This window comes from Nannobrachium achirus (genome assembly GCF_963921795.1).
Source record: "Nannobrachium achirus genome assembly, chromosome: 18".
Lineage (NCBI taxonomy): Eukaryota > Metazoa > Chordata > Actinopteri > Myctophiformes > Myctophidae > Nannobrachium > Nannobrachium achirus.
The window spans coordinates 1,816,573-1,837,879 of NC_137825.1; the positions used below are offsets into that span (position 1 = coordinate 1,816,573).

General features: G+C 45.0%; 1 protein-coding gene across 1 annotated transcript in view; it reads left to right on the top strand.

The window, feature by feature from the left end:
- Positions 1 to 16,644, top strand: part of afap1l2 (actin filament associated protein 1-like 2) — a 129,190-nt gene extending 112,546 nt beyond the window's left edge. Inside the window, exons 12-21 of the mRNA XM_080746874.1 lie at positions 308 to 453; positions 1,097 to 1,205; positions 2,928 to 3,086; positions 3,503 to 3,613; positions 8,291 to 8,443; positions 8,792 to 9,347; positions 9,890 to 10,111; positions 12,550 to 12,746; positions 14,871 to 15,035; positions 15,875 to 16,644. Coding sequence (XP_080603000.1) covers positions 308 to 453; positions 1,097 to 1,205; positions 2,928 to 3,086; positions 3,503 to 3,613; positions 8,291 to 8,443; positions 8,792 to 9,347; positions 9,890 to 10,111; positions 12,550 to 12,746; positions 14,871 to 15,035; positions 15,875 to 15,901 — 1,845 coding nt within the window. The 3' untranslated portion in view covers positions 15,902 to 16,644. The remainder of the gene's footprint in view (positions 1 to 307; positions 454 to 1,096; positions 1,206 to 2,927; positions 3,087 to 3,502; positions 3,614 to 8,290; positions 8,444 to 8,791; positions 9,348 to 9,889; positions 10,112 to 12,549; positions 12,747 to 14,870; positions 15,036 to 15,874) is intronic.
- The last annotated feature ends 4,663 nt before the right edge of the window (positions 16,645 to 21,307 follow it).

The following is a 21,307-nucleotide window of genomic DNA, read 5'->3' on the forward strand; positions in this document are numbered from 1 at the left end:
TTATCAAACCTGGTAGTTCAGAAGGGCCTGGCACTGATTCTGCTCTTAATTTATTATTTAATTTATTATTAAGCAGGGAATGATGTCAAACCATTGAGTGGCATCTAGACCTACTGTACATACAGTATAAACAGAGCTGCTACCTTTAAACAAATCTGAGGCTTTTTTAGACTATTTAAATCGTATTGAGAACAAATAAATGCTGCTATTTGTTACAAAAAGCTTCAAAGCTCCTTTGAATTGAATAATGTGAAGTAAAATTACTCCTCTCCTCCTCCTCCCCCCACCCCCCCCCCCTCCCCTCCAGGCCAGGTCCTCAGCAGACATGGGTCATTGGTTGGGCTTGCTGTTGTCTCAGACGGGGACCAAGACGGACCCTGAGGATCTGACCTACGACTACGTCAACTCTGACAGGATCTGCAGCATCGTCAGCGCCGCCAAGACCTCCTTATAGTGAGACTAAAACCAAACCACAACCTCCACCCCTCATTTCTCACATGGCCCTCTCCTTCTGGCCTAGAATCACGCAAAGCGGTACACAGTATCTTTACAGTCATGTCAGCAACATGGATCTGTCCCATTTCCCATATTCCCTCCTGATTGGCTACCATTGCCTTCTAAAGTTTGTGTATGCGACCTGACGGTCGCTTATCTCCCGATTAGGGAGTCTGCGGTGATAAGCTGTCACTGTGGTGTAGTCTTTTTAAGTCATAAAACTACAACATTACATCATTACTCACGGTGAAGAGCTTTCCACTGCGAACCCCGACACATCTCTCTGTTTTTACTGTCAGACAATCTCCCCATCACCCTGTTCACTGATTGATTGGTCGATCTTGACCAATCAGTGTGCACCCTGTTTTCAGAGGCACAGAGGCACGGTGATAGGACTTCACCTTGAGTCCATGACTATGATGGCCTCCACTTGTTATCACATTTTTAGGGGATAAAAGTTGAGTGATAGGTCTTCACCTCAGACTCTGATAAAGCCTTTACTGGTGACTAATAACAAACATGTGCGTGTGTGTGTGCGTGTGTGTGTGCGTGCGTGCGTGCGTGCGTGTGTGTGTGTGTGTGTGTGTGTGTGTGCGTGCAGCCTGATGCAGAGGAGGTACTCGGAGCCCAACACGTATATTGACAACCTGACGTCTCTCCATCAGTCCTCTGATGAGCTGTACGATGATGTGGCCTCCATAGCAGCAGAGGTACGGTAACCAGTATACTGTATATTTACTGTACTTAATTAACTGTAACAATTCACCCTTTGTTAGCCTCCTGGTTGGTCCCTGACTGACCAACCAGCAGGCTCTATCTGCCTTGCATGTCCCACCCTGGTCCCGCCTTTTTGATGTTGAATTAGCTAAAACATAGTTTTTGGAGAAACAAAAACATTTAAAAACATGCTGATTCACTATGCTGCCACTGAGCAGCTCCAATTGACTGAAACAAAGTTTGAAATTCTAATTGAGCACACAGAATAACAATATGAAGCAACTGAATTAACATGGCAGTTGATGGAATCTCCCACTGAATGTCCCACCAAGACACAGCAACCAATGGGTGTGGAGGGGCTGGACAATGGGCGGGACTTGACAAAGGGTGAATTATATACTGCTCAAAGAAATGAAGGGAACAAAATGTTCCCTTCATTTATTTGAATTTATTTGAGTATAGTATACTGTAGTACTGCTCATCGAAATCTCAAAGAATGAAGGGAACATTTTGTTTATTATAGTTTTTTTGCCAAACCAGAGGCTCGGCCCGAATACTTAGCCTACATTTTGGACCCTGCCCAGTACGAATAGGTCAGGTCTGGTTTCGGTCAGAACTCTTTGCCGAAAGGGCCTTTCTGTGTGGATTTTGCATGTTCTCCCTGTGTCTCGTGGGGTAGATACAAAAACACAAAAACATGCAGTAATCCTGGTCTCTATACTGCCTCCCCCTGGCCAGCCGAGGCGCCTGATGGAGGGGAAAGGAACTGGTTGGAATAACGTGTTCCTTCCACGCGCTACGTCCAACCGGGGGAAACTCCCCCCCTGTCAGGTGATAAGAAGCAGCTTGCTCACTCCTCATGCACTGAAGGAAGCTTGAGCTCAGTTCAGGGTTCTCCCCAGGTTGGCAGAGGGAGAGCAGAGCCCAGGATTACAGCTTAGGGCAACTGGCACTGCGTGAGAAAATGGGTTACAAAATCATGGGATAAAATAATAAAAATCAAACCTCGGTTCGAAGTGAAGCGGTGAACTTTTATTCTATGTGTTCTAGAGCAGTGTTTCTCAAATGGGGGTATGTGTACCCCTAGGGGTACGCGGAGGTACTGCAGGGGGTACTCAGAAAATGCCCCCCACAAATAAAAATAGAAGTAGTCTATAAATCATGATATTATTCTTTGTTAAATAATTAAGTACAATTGAATTAGAAGGTGACAAAAACTTTTACTGTTATGTTTAATGATGACACTTGGAGAAGCCTGATAGTTGCTAATCCAAATTACATAGGAAACTGGAATGTGTTTGAATGTTGTTTGAATTTAAGTTATTGACATGAAAACTGGACTCTGTATCTAACTCTGTATATACATTCGGTTTGAAGTGAAGCAGTATATGTGTTCTAGAGCTTCAGAATTCTGAATGAATGAATGAATGAATGATTTTATCTGGAGGGCCGAATTGTCATGTGAAGCTAACCAATCCTCAAAGTATGGTCTCATTGGACATTTTTAATCATCCAATCATCAGACCGAGACGGACACTACACACATATTCTGGACGTACGGGACAGATAAAACCTGTTCATTCTGGACTGAAATGACCATTTATGGACGTGGGGGACACACATGGGACACACAAAGCCACTCCTTGGAAGCGGCTTTCACCGCTTCAAAAATAAAATATTTGAGAAGTTTCTCCTTTGGTCATGTGGTCCATCAGGACTCAGAGGAGCATCAGGGCGTCCTGCCTGACGGTGAGGACACCACGGCCCAGGAGGAGGAGGAGTTGGAGCTGGGGGACATCATGTCCTCTGCGGGGGACGGGGACGGGGCGGGGTCCTCGTCCGGGGACCCCCAGCAGGACGGGGACGGCAGCAGGGTCTGTTATAGAATTCTTCAGATCATACTATTGTATATGATATAGAAATTGAATTTCCACGAGGTAGAGTGACAATGAATACAACATATTTATTAACAACAAAGTTAAGAGCTCTGAGACAACACGCATGCAAGTGTCGCTCCTCTCTCTCTGGGCAGTCTCTTCTTTATACAAGATAGTGTGACAAGAATAGGTGAAAGGGTGTCTAATAAACAGTGTCTAAAGATACAACAAGAAGAGTCTTCTGTATATGGACTGGTGACGTAGGAGCCAGTCAGCATTTGGCAGCTGTTCTTATCACAGCTGCTGTCGAGTTAGTCTCATGTGGAAGGTGACTCGTCTAATATAGCATACAGTAAGTTTGGGAAATACACAATACTACATATTGACAGTCCTATAAATAATTTCTACTACAGGTCTACCTGGAGCTCCTCCCTGTGCGCTCCTTCCTCCACACCCTGCCCTGCAGTAAGACCTCCCCCTCCCCCGACCACACCCAGGAGGAGGAGCCTGGTGCTGTGATAGAGGTATGTGGAGCACAGGTCCATCTTCAACCACTTGTCCATTGAGCACAGATACATCTTCAACCACTTGTCTGGAATGGTGAAATCTCGCTATTTCCACGTGTCATTATTTCGTCTAAGGGTTAGGAGACAGTTTGCCCTCCTGGCCCCCAAACTGTGGAATAAACTCCCTGTCGCACTTAGAACAACGGACTCACTCGCTAGCTTGCTATGGGTTTAGGTGGAGTCTGAAAAGGTGAGTCTTCAGTCCACGGCGAAAGCTAGATAGATAGATACCTTTATTATCCCCTTGGGATAATAAAGGTATCTATCTATCTAGCTTTCGCCGTGGACTGAAGACTCACCTTTTCAGACTCCACCTAAACCCATAGCACTATACTGTAACACTCAATGACCATACATGAAGCTAGTTAGCATTTGTTTATCCCCTTGGGATAATAAAGGTATCTATCTATCTAGCTTTCGCCGTGGACTGAAGACTCACCTTTTCAGACTCCACCTAAACCCATAGCACTATACTGTAACACTCAATGACCATACATGAAGCTAGTTAGCATTTGTTTTTAGGTTTATTAGAACCTTTTTTTCTATACTGATTATATTGTTTTTTTTAGATTGATTTTATTATATTGTATTGATTATATCGTTTTTTAGATTGATATTCATATGCATTTATCATATTGTTGCTGATGTTCTGACATGTTATCTTGTTTATTATGTATTACCTGCTTATTGTAAGTTGCTTTGGATTAAAAGCGTCTGCTAAATGCCTAAACTGTAAACTGTAGGTTTAGGCATAGTAGTTAGCATTCACCAGTGTCGGCAGGTTAGCATTTCACCAGGTTAACAGTCACATGCAGTTCTACTCTCAGGTTGATACAAGCTAACTCAACTTACATGAGTTAGCTAACATACTGTAGTCACTGTACCAAACTTCACTCAAACATCAGGAGACTGGCATGAGAATAGTCACACAATAACATTTTGTTTTGTTGTATACAATAGTAAATGTATAGAGATGGAGCCCATTACAAACTCTATAACAAATGTATTGATTACCCGGTATCAATAAGCTTATCAAGCTTGTTATCGAGCATAGCGGCCCATGACGTCATGTTTAAACAATCAAGACAAGAGGCCATCAATAAATGATTACAGTACTATCCATAATATAAAGCCATTTAACACTTATATTCATAGATGGAGGTCAGATATTATTTCTACATGTTTTCTTTGCTTGCTATTATTTATGTCCATTCCCTGCTGTGTCCTGTCGTGTTCACGTCATGTGTTTGTCTTGTGAACGTTCTTCCATGTCGTCACCTTATTAAACTAATGGCCTAAGTCATTTTTTCAAGGTTTTCAGGAAACACAAAAAACTGTGCCAAATGTAGAATATATTATATTTCTTAATTATTTCAATTCCAAAAAACATGAAAAAATATGACTATTGACATACAAATAAAGGTGTATGTCAATCATGTAACATGTAAGGATAAAATGACTTAGGCCAATATCTGAACATGCCATTTTAACTTAGGCAATTATAAACCTTATTTAGGCCAAATTATTTCTGCAGTAAGTGACTTAGGCAAAATGTTTTAGTCTGTGAGGGCCCACTAGAAGACTTTGAGGGCCCCTAGTAGTCTGTGAGGACCCACTAGAAATCTGTGAGGGCCCCTAGTAGTCTGTAAGGGCCCACTAGAAGTCTGTGAGTGCCCCTAGTAGTCTGTGAAGGCCCACTAGAAGTCTATGGGCTCACTAGAAGTCTGTGAGGGCCCCTGGTAGTCTTTTAGGGCAACTAGTAGTCTATGAGGGCCCACTAGAAGTCTGTGAGGGCCCCTAGTAGTCTGTGAGGGCAACTAGTAGTCTGTGAGGGCCCCTAGTAGTCTCTGAGGGCCCACTAGTAGTCTGTGAGGGCCAACTAGAAGTCTGTGAGGGCTCCTAGTAGTCTGTGAGGGCCCACTAGAAGTCTGTGAGGGAACCTATAGTCTTTGAGGGCCCCTAGTAGTCTGCGAGGGCCCACTAGAAGTCTGTGAAGGCCCCTAGTAGTCTTTGAGGGCAACTAGTAGTCTGTGAGGGCCCACTAGAAGTCTGTGAGGGCCCCTAGTAGTCTGTGAGGGCCCCTAGTAGTCTTTGAGGGCCCACTAAAAGTCTGTGAGGGTCAACTAGAAGTCTGTGAGGGCCCCTAGTAGTATGTGAGGGCAACTAGTAGTCTGTGAGGGCCCACTAGAAGTCTGTGAGGGCCACTAGAAGTCTGTGAGGGCAACTAGTAGTCTGTGAGGGCCCACTAGAAGTCTGGGAGGGCCCCTAGTAGTCTGTGAGGGCCCCTAGTAGTCTGTGAGGGCCCACTAGATGTCTGTGAGGGCCCCTAGTAGTCTGTGAGGGCCAACTAGAAGTCTGTGAGGGCCCCTAGTAGTCTGTGAGGGCAACTAGTAGTCTGTGAGGGCCCCTAGTAGTCTGTGAGGGCCCACTAGAAGTCTGTGAGGGCCCCTAGTAGTCTTTGAGGGCAACTAGTAGTCTGTGAGGGCCCACTAGAAGTCTGTGAGGGCCCACTAGAAGTCTGTAAGGGCCCCTAGTAGTCTGTGAGAGCCCACTAGAAGTCTGCGAGGGAACCTAGTAGTCTTTGAGGGCAACTAGTAGTCTGTGAGGGCCCACTAGAAGTCTGTGAGGGCCCCTAGTAGTCTTTGAGGGCAACTAGTAGTCTGTGAGGGCCCACTAGAAGTATGTGAGGGCCCATAATAGTCTGTGATGGCCCCTAGTAGTCTTTGAGGGCCCACTAGAAGTCTGTGAGGGCCAACTAGAAGTCTGTGAGGGCCCCTAGTAGTCTGTGAGGGAAACTAGTAGTCTGTGAGGGCCCACTAGAAGTCTGTGAGGGCCCCTAGTAGTCTGTGAGGGCCCCTAGTAGTCTGTGAGGGCCCCTAGTAGTCTGTGAGGGCCTACTAGAAGTCTGTAAGGGCCCCTAGTAGTCTGTGAGGGCCAACTAGAAGTCTGTGAGGGCCCCTAGAAGTCTGTGAGGGCCCCTAGTAGTCTGTGAGGGCCAATAGAAGTCTGTGAGGGCCCCTAGTAGTCTGTGAGGGCAACTAGTAGTCTTTGAGGGCCCACTAGAAGTCTTTGAGGGCCCCTAGTAGTCTGTGAGGGCCCCTAGTAGTCTGTGAGGACCTACTAGACGTCTGTAAGGGCCCCTAGTAGTCTGTGAGGGCCAACTAGAAGTCTGTGAGGGCCCCTAGTAGTCTGTGAGGGCCCCTAGTAGTCTGTGAGGGCCTACTAGAAGTCTGTAAGGGCCCCTAGTAGTCTGTGAGGGCCAACTAGAAGTCTGTGAGGGCCCCTAGAAGTCTGTGAGGGCCCCTAGTAGTCTTTGAGGGCCAACTAGAAGTCTGTGAGGGCCCCTAGTAGTCTGTGAGGGAAACTAGTAGTCTGTGAGGGCCCACTAGAAGTCTGTGAGGGCCCCTAGTAGTCTGTGAGGGCCCCTAGTAGTCTGTGAGGGCCTACTAGAAGTCTTTAAGGGCCCCTAGTAGTCTGTGAGGGCCAACTAGAAGTCTGTGAGGGCCCCTAGAAGTCTGTGAGGGCCCCTAGTAGTCTGTGAGGGCCAACTAGAAGTCTGTGAGGGCCCCTAGTAGTCTGTGAGGGCAACTAGTAGTCTTTGAGGGCCCACTAGAAGTCTGTGAGGGCCCCTAGTAGTCTGTGAGGGCCCCTAGTAGTCTGTGAGGGCCCACTAGAAGTCTGTGAGTGCAACTATAGTAGTCTGTGAGGGCCCCTAGTAGTCTGTGAGGGCAACTATAGTAGTCTGTGAGGGCCCACTAGAAGTCTCTGAGGGCCCTTTGTAGTCTGTGAGGGCCCACTAGAAGTCTGTGAGGGCCCCTAGTAGTCTGTGAGGGCAACTAGAAGTCTGTGAGGGCCCCTACTAGTCTTTGAGGGCAACTAGAAAAGAACATTTCTAAGAAATTTTAAGTGTGCCTCCAGCTCGCTAAGTGTGTGCAACCTTGTATACATACAACACTAACCTTTATTACAGTAAAAGTTATAACCAATAGGGGGCAAGGCCTGAACCATGGAAATAACATCTTTAAATGATATGTTCTTGTTTCTTCTCCTGGAAGACGCCATTTTGAAAGGTGTGTTAAAATGGCCTAAGTCACATTTTATTATGACTTAGGCAAAATAAAATGGCCTAAGTCTCAGTCTTGGGGGGTCTTGACATAGGCAATTGTTTTAATAGGTTGTAACAGGAAGGCCTTTTGAGTTGGGATTGAGGCGCTTTTACCAGAGGTGGCAAGCATCATCAGGAGGTGATTTAGGCCAAAAACCCATTTTCGGAAAAAATGACTTAGGCCATTAGTTTAATAAGGTGACGATGTGTTTGTCTTGTGAACGTTCTTCCATGTGTTTGTCTTGTGAACGTTCTTCCATGTGTTTGTCTTGTGAACGTTCTTCCATGTGTTTGTCTTGTGAACGTTCTTCCATGTGTTTGTCTTGTGAACGTTCTTCCATGTGTTTGTCTTGTGAACGTTCTTCCATGTGTTTGTCTTGTGAACGTTCTTCCATGTGTTTGTCTTGTGAACGTTCTTCCATGTGTTTGTCTTGTGAACGTTCTTCCATGTGTTTGTCTTGTGAACGTTCTTCCATGTGTTTGTCTTGTGAACGTTCTTCCATGTGTTTGTCTTGTGAACGTTCTTCCAGGCGGACTCAACAGAACAACCTGAGCCAGAGACTCCGCCCACTGTGAACGGTGCCTCTATGACTCCTCCCACCTGCAGAGCAGAGCAGGAGCGCCCCCTATCTCCCGCTCTGGTACGACCCGCAGAGCAGCAGCGCCCCCTATCGCCTGCTCTGGTACTACCCGCAGCGACACACCTGCACAACAAGGTTACAAGATTTATTTCATCATCCATATAGTGGATATCCATATTTCATTTACAAGGTTACAACACTTTGGGATCTTTAGTTTTAGGCAGTTTATTTTCTAATTCAGCAGCGGAGAAAAAAAAAATACAGGCATTAAAATATATATATTCAGTTACTGTTGGACAATCAACAAGAAAAAACTATGGGCATTTTGTCTATAATTTCAGTTGGTTTTCTAAACACTGTATTTAGTTCAGTTAACAAAAACTCTTCTTTAAATTGTAGTTTTCGTTATTTCGTCAGTTTCCGTTAACTCTAATAACCTTGCTCCACCAGACGCCGGCCCCCGGGAGCCAGGATCCCCAGAAGAGGAGCGGCCCCGGGTCCCCTGTGAACCCCCGGGCCCCCACGCACCCCCACAGAGCCCCCCACAGCCCCGGAGCTCCGGCCCACCACCGCCAACACAGCCCTGGAACACTGGCCCACCACCGCCAACACAGCCCAGGGGCACCGGCCCACCACCGCCAACACAGCCCTGGAACACCGGCCCACCACCGCCAACACAGCCCTGGAACACCGGCCCACCACCGCCAACACAGCCCTGGAACACCGGCCCACCACCGCCAACACAGCCCAGGGGCACCGGCCCACCACCGCCAACACAGCCCTGGAACACCGGCCCACCACCGCCAACACAGCCCTGGAACACCGGCCCACCACCGCCAACACAGCCCTGGAACACCGGCCCACCACCGCCAACACAGCCCCGGGGCAGCTGCCCTCCACCCCCCACACAGCTCTGGAGCTCCGGGCCTACACCCTCCACACAGCCCCCAGCCTCCCCGAGGAAGGAGCACCAGCAGCGGGGACAAGCCCAAGGCCTGGTCCCTAGGTGAGGCAGGAACCAGCTCACAGAAACATCACATAGCTGTCCCTGTAGCGCCTCAGAGGTTCTTCAGAGGTTCTTTGGGATGGTTGTGGTGCTACTGTAACTGTATAAGTGTATATAGCAAGAGTTTTCAACTTTTTTTTGTCTCAGGTCACCCCTGTAAATAACCTTGTCATCCACGGCACCCCTGAATTACACTGTTATTTTTTTAGAATCTTATAGGCTATCATATTGCCCTACGTAAATATGCATCTTATTTACAGTGAAATATCAGTTTCCATTAGAACAGATTGAAATTAACTTTTATACTACGTTTAAACTGAAGTGATATTGATGAATTCCAAATATCATCAAAGTATTCTATGTATTCACCTGCCTGAAAGTTTCATTTACCTGCCAGAGGCAGGTGGGCAAGCCTTAGTGTTCATTTTCTTTCCTTGAGGTCGCCATTTGCGGGAGAGGTGGGATGTTTGCTCTTGGTTCTGTAGTTTTGTCTTTTTGGGTTTGTGTGGAGAGAAATGTTCCCGTGCGTCCACGTTCCACAGGTGTTCCCGGGCCCACGGAGGTGAAGCTGCATGGGGGCAGGAGCCGCGCGGAGGCGGGGTCCTCGGAGGTGAAGCTGGGGAAGAACCGCACGGAGGCGGACATGAGGCTGTACACCAACCAGAGGATGTGTCTGGAGAGAGACCGTGAGGAGCTGAGGAGCAGCCTGGCCAGTCTGAAGAGAGAGAGGAGGGAGGTGAAGGAGGAGCTCAACACCTGCACAGGTAACACAACCTCACCTCACTCAACATCACACAACCTCACACAACCTCACACAACCTCACACAGCCTCACACAACCTCACACAACCTCACACAACCTCACACAACCTCACAGGTAACCTCACACAACCTCACACAACCTCACACAACCTCACAGGTAACCTCACACAACCTCACACAACCTCACACAACCTCACAGGTAACCTCACACAACCTCACACAACCTCACACAACCTCACACAACCTCACAGGTAACCTCACACAACCTCACACAACCTCACACAACCTCACACAGCCTCACACAGCCTCACACAACCTCACACAACCTCACACAACCTCACACAGCCTCACACAACCTCACACAACCTCACACAACCTCACAGGTAACCTCACACAACCTCACACAGCCTCACACAACCTCACACAGCCTCACACAACCTCACACAACCTCACAGGTAACCTCACACAACCTCACACAACCTCACACAACCTCACACAACCTCACAGGTAACCTCACACAACCTCACACAACCTCACACAACCTCACACAACCTCACACAACCTCACACAGCCTCACACAACCTCACACAACCTCACAGGTAACCTCACACAACCTCACACAACCTCACACAGCCTCACACAACCTCACACAACATCACACAACCTCACACAACCTCACACAACCTCACACAACCTCACACAACCTCACACAACATCACACAACCTCACCTCACACAACATCACACAACATCACACAACCTCACACAACCTCACACAACCTCACACAACATCACACAACATCACACAACCTCACACAACCTCACACAACCTCACACAACCTCACACAACATCACACAACATCACACAACCTCACACAACCTCACACAACATCACACAACCTCACACAACCTCACACAACCTCACACAACATCACACAACCTCACACAACCTCACACAACATCACACAACCTCACAGGTAACCTCACCTCACACAACGTTAGCAGGTCCATGTGGTTGAGGAAGAAAAAGGACATTAAATCTCTTCAGAATCTCTTTGGTTACAGACATGATTTCACAACTTTTACTCTTGAAATGCAATCGACCCTTTGTCAAGTCCTCTCTCCATCCACTTCCATTGAAACAACAGGGTTTTCAATTGGGTATATGCATATATGCCATTTTGTTCTACTTCCGGGTGTCTTTCTACTTCCTTCACAGGTGTTATTGATGATACTAATGAAGGCTCTGTTTGATTTATTGTACAGTGGTTCTCTAATTTCAAGGTCCCCCATAACTCTATACAAATGGAATCAACAAATGGAATCAAATGGACCCTTGCAGGTCCAGTTGCTTCCATTCGTACACTCTCAGAGTTACACACCTGTATGGGGACATTTGGAACCCACTCAAGGACACTTTGAGACCCTCTGGTGTAGCAGAGTGTTTCCAGTGAGCCAACATGCACAATATCAGCACCCTGACTCTGTTTGAGCAGAATGGAACAGACCTTTCATTAGTATCATCAGAAACACCTGTGAAGGAAGTCGAAAGACACCCGGAAGTAGAACAAAATGGTGTATGTCCATATACCCTATTGCTTTGTATTGACACTCAGTGTATTCAATTCTAATGTTAAACTTGGCCTCAGTAAAAAGGAACATCTCAGGTGCAGTAGAGTGACTCCAAAAATGATGTTTTAGCAAATTCAACATAAACAACCATAAACGGTGGAACCAGGGCAGAACAAGGCAGAAAGAGCCTGCTGGTTGGTCAGTCAGGGACCAATCAGAAGGCTGACAAAGGGTCAATTGTTCACAAAGACGCTCACGTTTTTACCACATCTTGCGTGCCTGGCTGTTCTGGGCGAACATTAGGACAGAATTTGTGAAAATAGCAGATCTTTCGACCGTCGGATAGCAGTGGGCTTGTTGGTGAAAAGACATCAAGCTGTTGGATAGTTTTAGCACCTTCAGTAGCCTTCTGTTGGTGTCGGATCTTTCATTCAGCAACTTTTCTTCACACCTTCCAAACAAATGATGTCCCGACTTCATCCAACTGCCAGTCTAGTAATCTGTAGTAATCTGTTACCTTTACAGTCTGTAGTAATCTGTAGTAATCTGTTACCTTTACAGTCTGTAGTAATCTGTTACCTTTACTGTCTGTAGTAATCTGTAGTAATCTGTTACCTTTACAGTCTGTAGTAATATGTAGTAGTCTGTTACCTTTACTGTCTGTAGTAATCTGTAGCAGTCTGTTTGGTGGAGAGCTACCAACACAGAGATGCATGATGTACCATTATGTGTTTACCTTGCTTATTGTAAGTGGCTCTAGTTTAGAGCGTCTGTTAAATGTCTAAACTATATCATTATAAATCACTCTGTGTAAGTTCTCTCTCTCTCTGATGAAGTTGATGTCATGTGATCTCGTGGTCTCGCCTGCAGACCCCGTCCTGCAGGCGTCCCTGGAGGCCTCCCTGAAGCAGAGGGAGGAGGCGTGTCGGGAGGCGGAGCAACGTAGGGTGGAGGTGGAGCTTCTGCTGATGGAGGTGAAGGAGAGCCTGAGGAAGGCGGAGGCCGGACCCTTCACCCTCGGCACCACCCTGGACAGCAGCCTGCAGGACCCTAACCCTAACCCCCAGGTCTGTATGTTAGGACCCTTCACCCTGCAGGACCCTAACCCTAACCCTCAGGTCTGTATGTTAGGACCCTTCACCCTGTAGGACCCTAACCCTAACCCTCAGGTCTGTATGTTAGGACCCTTCACCCTGTAGGACCCTAACCCTAACCCTCAGGTCTGTATGTTAGGACCCTTCACCCTGCAGGACCCTAACCCTAACCCTCAGGTCTGTATGTTAGGACCCTTCACCCTGCAGGACCCTAACCCTAACCCTCAGGTCTGTATGTTAGGACCCTTCACCCTGTAGGACCCTAACCCTAACCCTCAGGTCTGTATGTTAGGACCCTTCACCCTGTAGGACCCTAACCCTAACCCCCAGGTCTGTATGTTAGGACCCTTCACCCTGTAGGACCCTAACCCTAACCCCCAGGTCTGTATGTTAGGACCCTTCACCCTGCAGGACCCTAACCCTAACCCCCAGGTCTGTATGTTAGGACCCTTCACCCTGCAGGACCCTAACCCTAACCCTCAGGTCTGTATGTTAGGACCCTTCACCCTGTAGGACCCTAACCCTAACCCTCAGGTCTGTATGTTAGGACCCTTCACCCTGTAGGACCCTAACCCTAACCCTCAGGTCTGTATGTTAGGACCCTTCACCCTGCAGGACCCTAACCCTAACCCTCAGGTCTGTATGTTAGGACCCTTCACCCTGTAGGACCCTAACCCTAACCCTCAGGTCTGTATGTTAGGACCCTTCACCCTGTAGGATGCACCTCAGGTCTGTATGTTAGGACCCTTCACCCTGTAGGATGCACCTCAGGTCTGTATGTTAGGACCCTTCACCCTGTAGGATGCACCTCAGGTCTGTATGTTAGGACCCTTCACCCTGTAGGATGCACCTCAGGTCTGTATGTTAGGACCCTTCACCCTGTAGGATGAACCTCAGGTCTGTATGTTAGGACCCTTCACCCTGTAGGAGGCACCTCAGGTCTGTATGTTAGGTGTGCACTGCACTCGCCTGAAGGCCCCCCCCCCCCCATTTTCCTTTGGATACGAGCATCTTTTTTTTACGCTTTTATAAAGCTCCCATCGTCATTATAACCACAGCAAAGCACACAGAAAGCAGCCGTCGTCATTGTTTTACTTAAAGGGGAAGACCACCCATTTTCAATATTGATCATTAATATAACTTAGAGGAGTTGTGTGGAAATAAATAAAAAGTTGACCCCTGTCGGTGTTGCCTAGAACTGGAGGATTGATTTGGTGGTTTGTATTGTAAAGTACAACGGTGTGATGTACTTTACAATACAAACCCCAAAATCAATCCTCCAGTTCTAGGCAACACAGAAGGGGGGGAACTTTTTTTCTATTTCCACACTACTCCTCTAAGTTATATTAATGACATAGTTCAATATTGAAAATGGGTGGTCTTCCCCTTTAATAATACAGCATCTGCACGCAGACACCACTTCATAAGGAAAGGCTAAATAAACCTTCTAAGTTACCATTGTTGTTGCCTCAGCTATTCCTCCTTTGGAGTTCTTTCCATCTATTATTCATTTATACTATTTGCAAGTCTAGACCCGATATTTCTGACCCGATTCTATAAATGTCTGCTAAATCCTTCTTCTAAATCAGTGGTTCTCACACTTTTTCATGTCAAGGACCCCCATTATTACATGTATTTGGCCACGGACCCCCATCTCAAAATATGTTGTTCCAGGGACCCCCCAGAGTTACAAATGTTCGCTTCTACCACTTTTTATGGTCACATGTTCAGATACTGGATTCTGATTGGCTTAAAACACTGATAAATCAGTCAACAACCTTGAGTTGGCTCATGGACCCCGCCCACTGTTGTGTTGCAGTTGATTGTAACTAAATAACCTTGCAAGTTACAACTGTGTTTTCCTTCATTTATATGGTAGAAGTGGTAGAAAAGCAATGTACCATTCGAGGGTCGTGGGTTGTTGTTTGGCCACAACCCTGAAACAGTGGTAAATCAGCCAACAACCCACTCCCTCTCATAGTAAATGGCTTACTTTTAAAAAGATGAATTCAAAGATTTGCTAAAAATGTCAAGATTTCTTGAAAATAGCAGATATACAAGCTCATAGCACGGCACTCGTTTTTATTTTATTCTCAGACTAAAGCGGCATCCCTGGCTCCTCCTCCTCCATGCCAGCCGTCCAATAGCAGCAGCCCCAGCGGAGACTCCTCCCCCTCTCCGGTCAACTCCGCCTCTGCCCTGAAGAACAGACCCGCCTCCATGATCAGCGCTAGTAAAGGCAACGTGCTGCAGAAAGCTAAGGTCACTAACAACACATTAACATAACTTTGTATTTGATAACTTTTTTAGTGTTATAGTGCAGAGCTTTTCAGTGGGTGACGGGGCACCCTGGGGTGCCGTGACGGCAGTCCAGGGGTGCCACGAGATCATTTGATAATATTTGGAATTTATTTGGACACTTGAAAAAATATTTAGTATAATTTTAAACTTGAAGTACAAAGTTATTTTCAGTCAGTTCTAACCAAAATGGCTGTTATCTCAACGTTTTCCTCAATCACTAAAATATCGTCACTGTTGGGCAGAAACCTCGTATCTCCAAGTTTCAAATGCGTACACCTTTTGGTAAAGCAAAGCCCTGCTTCATCATACAAGACTGTCGCACAAAACTAGTGAAAACAGCCGATCTACAAGCTGTAGATCTGCTGTTTTTCACTAGTTTAGTACATTCTTTAGAGTTTAGATGATATACAAAACGAACGGTATTGGACCCAACAACGACGATATGCTATAAATACAAGGTGGTGCTGGGAGTGAAAATTATAATGTAGGGATGCCTCGGATTAAAACAATATTTAGGGGGTGACCTGAGATAAAAAGGTTTGGGAACCCCTGCTACAGTGTTATAGTGTTATAGTGTTATAGTGTTATAGTTACAGTGTTAAAGTGTTATAGTATTATAGTGTTATAGTATTATAGTGTTATAGTATTATAGTGTTATAGTATTATAGTGTTATAGTATTATAGTGTTATAGTGTTATAGTGTTATAGTGTTATAGTATTATAATGTTATAATGTTATAGTGTTATAGTGTTGTATAAAAGGATGAATCAATCATAATAAAAACACTTTTTTCTTTCCAGGAATGGGAGAAGAAATCCACCAGCTAGGAGATCTGCTTGACCTTCATGTGACCTTCATGTGACCTTTGACCTTGATGTGACCTGTGACCTTCATGTGACTTGCTTTGTACAAGGATGGGGGGAGGGGTTTATGAGCAGCCCAACCAATCAGCAGCCTTCCTGTCCCTCATGAGAATGCCAAGAGCCAATCAGAGATGCCAGCCTGTCTCCATGGAGACGAACCGAGTGCCAGTGGTTCTCAAACTGTTTTTATTTTATATTATTATATTATTTCAAATACCTCCCATAACTGCTGAGAGGGTACAAATGGAACCAAATGGACCCGTAAAGGTCATTTGGTTCCATGTGTACACTCTCAGAGCTACCGGCCTGTAAAGAGACCGTCCACCCCCATTCAAGGACCCCTGAGGGGTCCCTGGACCACACTTTGAGAACCACTGCTGTATGCCACTGGACAGTTATTTTTATTTTATTTTTCTCTCTCTTCCTAAAGGGAACACTTTGACATTGTTGCATTTTTTGGGACCAATTTTGATCATGATATGAGTTGATGATGAAGTACGTTAAAAGGACCCCTGACTAATAGCCTCACAACATGCCTTAATACATATATATGTATGTTATATATATGTATAATTGCTCTATAACTAAAATAAAATAATATTAAAATATATAAAATAAAATAAAAACAGGTTAACTTTACCTTCGCTTTAGCATAAAAGTTCTCTGACCTCGAACATTTATTTTAGAAATAGTTCTTCTTTTACTGAAGCGGGACAATGGCCGTCGCAAGTTGATGATGTCACTTTGCCCATGTTTTGGTTTAGCTCTGTAGAATTTATGGAATGCACATGCAAATGAAGATCTACTTAATTTAATACTTCCTAAGGTTGATGTGAGCATCAAATACATATTTTATGTTTTATTGGCTCATGCATTTCAGTCATTGAAGGGCTGCAATGGGCATTGTTGTCCCTCTTGAGTAAAAGATGTTTCTAAAATAAATACAAATAGTTATAGTTAATTTATAATGTATAAAGGCATATAAGGCTTTTTCCCAGGGATCTTTTTAAACTTGTGATGTTTTTGAAGTTGAGTTGAGGATGACCAACGTTCAGCCTCTTTCAGAACTCTGTTCGTCTTTTTAACGTATTGTGGGAAGACATACGCCTTCTCTCACACTCCAGGTCCCGCCTCCCTCGTCCTGTGATTGGCTGGGGTGAAGTGCTATGTAGCCAAAGGATTTGTATACATTTGAAAGCTTGTGAAACGGCACATTCTGCACAACTTTCTACTTTTGGTACTTTAGGTACATTTTGATACCAATACTTTTGTACTTTTGCTCAATTCTGCTTTTGAATTCCCACGTTCTACTTGGAAGTTGGAACGGAGTATTTTTTCATTGCCGTAGCCTATTGATACTTTTGCTTAAAGGACCACCTCACCTCTGGGACAACCAGATCTTATTTTATTGTTCAATCGATCAACACAACACAGTTATTTTTTGTGTTCAATCTGTGTTTTTAGATATTTTAGTATTTCAGCATGCTACATCATGCTACAAAGCATCCTGAAATACTAAAATATCTAAAAACACAGATTGAACACAAACAATTACTCAGGATTGTGTTGATGGTGTCCCAAACAACAATACAATAAGATCTGGTTGTCCCAGAGGTGAGGTGGTCCTTTAAGTAAGAAATGTGAGTCCTTTCCCCACCACTGCCGGCTACAGGGTTCCGAGAGAGACTGAACGCACGTCAGACTTCAGATAAGATGCACAGAACAACGTTAGCCGTCTGAGACGCAGAACCACTGAGAGACACTTTCCTGAACCTGTGGTAACGCTCCCTACGTCTCCCTGCTAGGCTCTGATGCACAGCGGCCATCTTGGAAACACATGGGGACTCTTCCTAGCCCTGATAAACATAACAGTGGTGACACGACCGTCATGCTTCCACCTCAACCTGCTGTCCAGCAGTTTAGTGAATTTGCCACAGCAGGCTAAACAAACGTTCACATTTCAAATATAAAGAGCTTACTGAAGGCTCACGGGTGTCAGAATACGAGCAGCTCAACCAGAATTACTGGCCGCTAAAGTATTATTGTTCAGGGGCGTCACAAGGGGGGGAAAAGTGGGACTGAGTTACGAGGGCCCAAGGTGGAGGGGCCTTAATTATTTGATACTTTAGCGGCACTCTGTGTGCCGCGCTGTGAGCTTGTATATTTGCTATTTTTGAAAAGTCGTGAAAATGTGTGCAAATCTTTGAATATATATATTTTTTTCTTAAGCTTCTGGAGATGGGAAACACAGGTTTTTCAAAAAACCTTAGAAGGATTTGACACCAATTTTCACGATTTTTTAAAGATTGCAGACCTACAAGCTGCGCGCTGAGAGCTTGTATTTGACCAGAATGGAACAGAATGTGTTTGACCAGAATGGAACAGAGCCAGGGTCGGACTGGGACATAAATTCGGCGCTGGCATCTTGGCCCAGACCGGCCCACCACAACCGGCGCGAACCGGACGAACATAGAAGATCTATTCTACATGGGCTAAAACCCACGTAAACCGGGAACATGACGGTCAGGGCTCGGTCTCTACGACCATGCGTGAGCTACGAAGGACTAAAAATCGCTTAGGGAAACCCGGACAATGTCTTTCCAACATGGCTGCCGTCCACAGAGCCATTAGATATGTTTGGTACAAGTTGAGATCGTAGTCTGGTTTATTATGTTCTGCTGGTGGCCAAGATGTAAATGTAAAATGTATACTGTTTATTTACACCCTTGTTGTTCAACCTTTTGTTTTGTTGTCTTGTTGTATTGCTAGCTAAAAATGCACTTTTTATTCAAATAAAACTTCAGTATCATGGCAGCAACTGTGTAGTGTGGATGGATTCATGTTTATATAATAGTTTTATACATTTTATCATGCATAGATGACATGCGTCACGTGTTATTTCATGTGGCTAAATTAAAGCTGCGCTATCCAACTTTATTTTAACAAAAAACATGTCAGCACTTATGCAGTTAACTGGGTTCTACAGTTTAACAATGAATGATAGATTAAAAGATGTGACAGGGTCAGTTTTGCAGTGTTCATAGAGTTGATGTTACTGACAGTTTTGTGAGTTTGTTTGTTTGGGAAAGGACCTGCACCTGCCTGCTTGGTGCACTTGGATGCTACATGCTCACAACGCCTCGCAGCCCGAGGCGTTGTGACCATGTAGATCGGCTATTTTCACAATTTCTGCCTCTATTTGACATTTTGGCCAATGTTTAATTTGTCATTTTAGAGGTATTAAAAAGTCCTTAAATCGTCACTTTAGAAATGTGCAGATACCCTCTATACACTTAAACTTTATGTTGGTTTGTTTACTGTTGAGTGAGAAAACAATGTTGCACATTAAGTTAATCATCAGTGGGGACCCCCTCAAATAATCGGGGTTCCCCCCTGCAGGGCAGGGGTCCCGACCCACAGGTTGAGAACCACTGCCCTGTACCTTTAAATGGAACTTATTAATTGTGCTGAAGTTGTAATTTTCCAGTCATTGCACGTGAAGGCTCAGCACACATGCACGTGTGTTTGAATGTGCTTGTTGCCAGGCCTGCACGCACGCACACACACACACACACACACGCACGCACGCACGCACGCACACACACACACGAGAACAGGAAGTAGCTACTATGGTGTACTGTTGGTCCTTCCATGTCAAACAGGAAGTGATTCGTTATGTGGTTTAGCGCTAACGCTTCGTCTCGGCTGTGTTTTGCAGCAAACTGCAGAATCTGCAGAACAGACTCTTTTCATAGAGAACCACCAGTATTAAAGACTCGGGAGATAAGCGACCGTCAGGTCGCAGCGTGATTTGAGAGCAAAATCTGTAGGAGCAGTGTCCAAAGAAGTGTTTGAAAAAATCGGCTAGATGGTGACGCTATATGGGACAGATCCATGTTGATGACATGAGTGTAGACATACTGTGTACCGATTTGCATGATTTTAGGGCAAAATCTGTAGGAGCAGTGTCCAAAAATGTGTTTGAAAAAGAAAACGGCCTGATGGTGGCGCTATATGGCACAGATCCATGTTGAAGACATGAGTGTAGACCAAGTGTGTACCGATATGTGTGATTTTAGGTCAAAATGTGTATGAGCAGTGTCCAAAAATATGTTTTGCAAGAATCTGCCTCATGGTGGCGCTAGAAGAGGGTCATGTGAGAATTCATTGTGGTTTGGCAGGCAAGGAGTGTGTGTGCAACATTTGGCATGGATCAGGGCAACGGTTGCGGAGATATGAGCAGGACAAAAGTGTGACGTGTGACTGACGGACAGCTGGTCGAGGTTTTGATAGTAACTGCGACTTAACGGTCGCAATTAGAATGTGCAGAACAGACTCTTTTCATAGGAACCATCTTGACAGCAAAACATTCTGGTTGTCTCCACCAGGCCGAAAGGCATGCATGGTCCAGACTATGTTTCTCACCCTGTCCGTCCGTCCGCCTGTCCGTATGTCTGTTACCAGCAGGGACGTGCAGAGAATGTTAAAGAGGCAGGGGCTGACATTTCTAAAAGGGCCTCTTGGTGAAAATATGGAAGATAGCAGACCTCCAAGCTCACAAGTTGTGAGCTTGGAGGTCGGCTATTTTCAGTAGGGGGAGAGCCTGCACGATTGTAACGTTTTTCACATTTCAATATTTTACTCAGAGATTCTTTCACCTACATAATGTAATATTTTCAGGCAAAGGACTTACACATGTCTGCTATCATAAACCACTTCAAGTTTTTCATTTGATAAAACAGGTCATGAGTTATTAAACCGAGAGTGGACGCTGTTCCGATGTTACATTTGAAGCCCACACGGGATTAATTGTAACAGCATGATTTACAAATGTAACACAGCTAAAGAACCTTAATAAACAAAATTTGTTTTGTTTAAATCAATTATATTTCATTCAAGCAACTCTTTTACATTGTTTTCATACCAAGGGTGTGATAAGATACTATATCATACTTTAGGAAAATATTAAATATTACAAGATGTACCAGTTTAAGCGTTTGAGTGAATTCCATGGAAAAATACATTGATTACCTAAATAAATAGCAAGTTTGATTAATGCAACATGTTATACATCCCTAATCTGACTTAAAATATACTGTAATTGAATGTCAGCTGACTGAACACAATATTGGCCAATATGTCAAATATTTCAATATGATATTATCATGTTAAATTGTGTTACAATTGAACCGTTTTGGCACCCCTGCTTTGACGTTGCCTACAGAACAGAACTAACATGCATAGCCAGTTAAAACAATGTAAACTAATGAAGAACAGATACATGCAGACAGCCATCTAGATTTTATCTCAGCAACATTAAAGAAAAGATTTGCAGACCAAAGATACTCAAGGTGAAAGTTTTTACGCATT